Source organism: Sinocyclocheilus grahami, unplaced genomic scaffold, assembly GCF_001515645.1.
Source record: "Sinocyclocheilus grahami isolate Dianchi unplaced genomic scaffold, SAMN03320097.WGS_v1.1 scaffold2766.1, whole genome shotgun sequence".
Classification (NCBI taxonomy): domain Eukaryota; kingdom Metazoa; phylum Chordata; class Actinopteri; order Cypriniformes; family Cyprinidae; genus Sinocyclocheilus; species Sinocyclocheilus grahami.
Window position 1 is genome coordinate 27,589 of NW_015507944.1, and position 5,098 is coordinate 32,686.

Consider the following 5,098-nt stretch of genomic DNA (forward strand, 5'->3'; position numbering starts at 1 on the left):
GCAGCACCTTTTCTTTGCAAGAGCCACAACAATCAAACAAAACTAATAGTTTCCAAATAATTTGTAAATTTGTTATTACTGTATACTTATTATAAAGTGTTACCGATGTATCCATTAAAAAGTTATAAGTATCTTAAATAAGCACAAATGTCAGGGCAGCATCTCCAAGGCCTAACAAATGCCTCAGGATCAACTCCTGTTCATAACTCATCTGTGCATTTGTGCTCAACACTGCAGCAAATCATTCATGAATCAAACTGATCCAGTTCAACTCACTGACTCAATGATCCAGTCACAGCGGGTGTCAAGTTATCAACACACTGAATCTGTTCTACTGAAATGAGGCAGAAACCAAGAGTAATATGATCCTCGGAGCAAAGGATTTTACTGATGAAGTGAAAATAAAGCTATTGTAATCAAATTCACAAGGAAAGGAACAGTTTTTAAAACAGTTCACTGAAACATAATGTTCAAAGAAGTCATTAAGAAATGTAGGTATTATTTCGTTCTCATAACTGGAAAACAGCATTACAAAATCCCAGGTTTTCCGGGCTGGTTGGGAAGCCTGATTGTTTTCTCATCAGGTTTTTTGAGTAGGTCTTGTGTTCTTGGAGAAAATGCCACTGATACAATCGTACTACAGTATAGACGGGAAATATCTGCTAGCTATAGTTATGAAACACCTATTCATCCACATATTTGAACCTAGTGATTGAGCGAATGTGAAATTCAAACCTCAGTATGTTCAGTCGACAGTGTGAACTCTTCAGTCCATCAGAGAGCAGCTTCACTCCTGAATCCTGCAGGTGATTGTTACTCAGGTCCAGCTCTGTCAGATGAGAGTTTGATGATTCTAGAGCAGAAGACAGAGTTTCACAGCATGCTTCATCAAGACCACAGCCGTCAAATCTGACAAAACAACGTTTAGACAGATTATTTTCTGATGTTCAGTGATTCTGCAATAACTTATTGTAGCCTTCATAATCCTGACAGGAAAATATTTCACATAGTATTTTGATATTTAATTATTTAGTGAAGTAGAATTAAACAGCAGTCAGTGAAATTACTCACAGGGCTTTTCTGCAGCATCTCACAGCTGGGACGAGTCTCTTGTAGTCTGCTTGTGATGACGTGAACCTCTTTGGGTTGAACTCATCCAGCACCTTCTCTGACATCAGCAGTACTGAGGTCAGCACTGTGCACATTGAAGATGAGAGGTCTCTTCCTGGATGTGCATCTGAACTGAGGTAACTCTGGATTTCCTCATATAATGACTGATCTTTCAGCTCAAGTAAGCAGTAAAAAAGATTGACTATGGCTTCATCTGAGATACCATGCATATTTTGTGCTCGTTTAATGTATTCAGTTGTTTGTCTGATGCTCACACTGGTGTCTTTAGTGTGTTTGATCAGGCCTTTGAGCAGGTTCTGACTGGATTCCAGTGAAATGCCCATCAGAAACCGCAGGAACAGGTCCAGATGTCCTCTCTCACTCCGCATTGCTTTATTAACAGCCTTCTGCAGTAGCTCCTGCAATGTGATATTTTCCTTGGATTCATCAAAGAAAAACTGAAGCTCTTGCTTGTTCTTGTTCAGGTAGCAGAGGAACACATGCACTGCAGCGAGAAACTCTTGAACACTCAGATGCACAAAGCAGATGAACAAACCCACATACCGAGGAGGGATCTGATTGGCTGCTGCTGGTCGTGATGTCACCCAGACAAGAGCTGATGGAAGCAGCTTACCTTTGACCAGACTTGTGAACAGCACATCTACAGATGCTCTTTCCTCAACAGTGTTCAGTGTTTCACTTTTAAAGTTCAATGGCAGTCGACTCTCATCAAGTCCATCAAATATAAATGCTAGCTTATGTTCCTTATATAACTTTGATTTCTCCAGGTTCTTCAATTCAGGATAAAATTTCAGCAGAAACTCATGGAGATTGACCTCTTTATCTTTAATCACGTTGATCTCTCTGAATGGAAGCAGGAACACACAGTCTATATCCTGATTGGTGTTTCCTTCTGCCCAGTCCAGGATGAACTTGTGCACAGAGACAGTTTTTCCGATGCCAGCGACTCCCTTGGTCAGCACAATCTTCTCCTCATTGTTTTTCCTCAGTTCAGTAAGTATATCATTGCATTTGATTTGTTTGTCCTGTGTTTTTTTGTTCCCGAAAATATCATCAATCTTCAGAATCTCATGTTCGTGATTGACATCTTTCTTATCTCCCTCTGTGATGAACAGCTCTGTGTAAACAGTCTTGAGATCTGTGTCACTTTCTTTGTTGCCCTCAAAAATAAATTTTGCTTTCTTCGTCATGTTGTTTTTGTGAGTTTTCAAGAAGTTTTGCAGTTCTAAATTGAAAAACAAATCAATCAGATTGATAAAGCATTAAACAAATTGGAGAAATATTTTTCATATCAGCATGATCATCATTATTAATAACTGATGCAGACCGATTAAATTCATACTGCTTGAAACAGCACAGACCGTCTCTAACAGCTTGGTTTCAATTTTTGAATTTCTTAAAGTCTTTTTTTTTTATTGCATTGATTGAGCTCATCTTTAGGCCATGCTAACTAATGTTACTAAAAGCTGATTAACGGTCTTCACATCATCTAGCTCATTAAACAGTTTGTGAGACTGTATTTACAACATGTTTTGACCTGCTTTAAATCAACCTTTCCATGTGTGATTGTAATCATGGATTGATGACATTGAATCAATTTGGTGACAGTGCCACTTACTGGTCAACTTTAATAAACAACTGTATCACAATATAAGATGTTTAATACATTTTTAGACCTTTGTGAACTGGGTATCACTGGGGACACGCGGTAACACTTTATTTTAAGGACCAGTTCTCACTATTAACTAGTTTCTTATTAGCATGCATATTACTAGCATATTGGCTGTTTATTAGCACTCATAAAGCACATATTAATACCTTGTTCTGCATGACCATATTTTAGATCCCTTAATTGTACACCTTACCTAAACTTAACAACTACCTTACTAACTATTAATAAGCAGCAAATTAGGAGTTTGTTCGGGGAAAACCTTTAGTTAATAATGAATATGTGTTTCCTATTCAAAAGTGTTACTGGATGCACTATTCTATTCAATATATATATTTGTATAAGATCTGCCGCTGGTGTGACTGGCCCTGTAATGCTTGCAGTTATATTTTCTCTTGTTTCCATTTACAGACAGTGATTGATATTTATTCCAGATATGTTGTAAATTACCTCCAACAGGAACTGATGTCTTCATATTGCCCTCAGCCTGAGCTGTAAGAGAGAAAGAGAGAATTACTCACTGGGAAACATTTATTACACATTAATCACATCAGCAAAGCAAAGAGGAAAAGAGGTTTAAGTCAAACCATCACACTTGTAAATATTTACTCACATCACAGTCACAGTGAATGAAATGTTACCTTGCTTGTGTTCATTCTCCAACTGTTCAGCCAGATCATTCTGCTTCATCTTCCTCAGGATGTCCACCATGATCTTCACAGCTTCTTCTTGTCCAAAACACAACACCACTTTATCTACTGTGTCGAATATATCTGCCTTTTCCATTTCAGACTTTGATATACACTTATGATTTGCATTCATTAAGCGCCAGTGAAACTCCTTCAGTTCAGCTTCTATCAGCTCTTTCAGTGAGTCCACGAGCAGCTCTTTAACAGACGCCATCGTCCTTCACCGACACCTGCAGGACAAGAAGAAAAAGATCTGAATTACTTTCACTCTCAACATGTGGACCTAAGCGCTCAAATGTTATTTGGATTATGCATCTGTGAATGGAGATTCTGATATGAATCATCATAACGTTTTTTAAGCAAATCTGCAATAATTGCTTTGAGTTTTGTTAGCAAAAAACAAACTGCTGTACACAATGTCTCAATGCTGTCTGATACTGTACGTGTAGAATCGATACACTTTAAAATCTATATATCTCAGTATCACATGAAATAGTACAGTAATATTTACTAGACATGAAATGAATAATGATGTAGATGTTTCTCCACTGAACTGTGTCTTGAGCAGAAGTTCTGAAACTCTTTTCAATTCTGCATTTATATAGGACTCTGGAGGGCAAAGTTTTCTTTAGAACTTAAACCAGTTAAACCAGAACAATTTAAATAAACTAATGAAGTCAGTTTTTCAGACTCGAGATGAGAGTAAAACCATGTGGAGAATCACTGTCTGCCAGCAACAGACCCACACACAACATATCTGAAATACCATTGAGTCAAATAATTGACAAATTACAGATAAAAAAGCAGAGGCGGACGGTAGTGAAGTATTTTTACTTTACTTAAGAAAATTTTAAAAGTATCTGTAGTTTATCAGTGTTTTTCTTTGGAAAACTTTACTTCGCTACATTTCAAAGCATAATGTCATACTTTTTACTTCACTTCATTTCATAAATAAAAGTTGTTGTTTGTTTTACCTTTAATACTTAAGAACATTAAAAATGTAGTACTTTCTTGTACTCAAGTAAATCTTTGAATTACTTTTACTTGAGTAAAAGTAAGAAAGTAATAGATTTCTAATATAATTAAGTATTAAATTATATTTAATATGAAACGTAGTGCAGTAAAAAGTACAATATTACGCTTTGGAATGTTGTGAAGTATTTTTGTGAAGTTTTCTAAAGAAAAACACTCTGATAAAGTACAGACACCTGAAAAGTACTTTTAGAGCAGAGTAAAAATACTTCACTACTGTCCGCCTCTGAAAAAAAGACACAAACAACACTGAAAAACATAGATAAAGAAAGTAGGGCTGCACTTATCATGATTTTTCATGGCTGTTTACACTATTTCAAAAACAAATGGGCTGATTCCAATACTGGTTTATGATTTTAAGTAAACTTTAAACAAATTTATTTGTTGTTTAGGTAACACTAAGAACATTAAAAATGTAGTACTTTCTTGTACTCAAGTAAATCTTTGAATTACTTTTACTTGAGTAAAAGTAAGAAAGTAATAGATTTCTAATATAATTAAGTATTAAATTATATTTAATATGAAACGTAGTGCAGTAAAAAGTACAATATTACGCTTTGGAATGTTGTGAAGTATT

At 35.8% G+C, this 5,098-nt stretch overlaps 1 protein-coding gene across 1 annotated transcript in view; it reads right to left on the bottom strand.

Annotated features, from left to right (window-relative positions):
- LOC107575631 (NACHT, LRR and PYD domains-containing protein 3-like) overlaps window positions 1-3,703 on the bottom strand; it is a 13,975-nt gene extending 10,272 nt beyond the window's left edge. Inside the window, exons 1-4 of the mRNA XM_016261992.1 lie at window positions 3,442-3,703; window positions 3,251-3,292; window positions 1,072-2,356; window positions 736-909 (exon numbers count right to left, since the gene is read on the bottom strand). Coding sequence (XP_016117478.1) covers window positions 736-909; window positions 1,072-2,356; window positions 3,251-3,292; window positions 3,442-3,703 — 1,763 coding nt within the window. The remainder of the gene's footprint in view (window positions 1-735; window positions 910-1,071; window positions 2,357-3,250; window positions 3,293-3,441) is intronic.
- Between the last annotated feature and the right edge of the window lie 1,395 nt (window positions 3,704-5,098).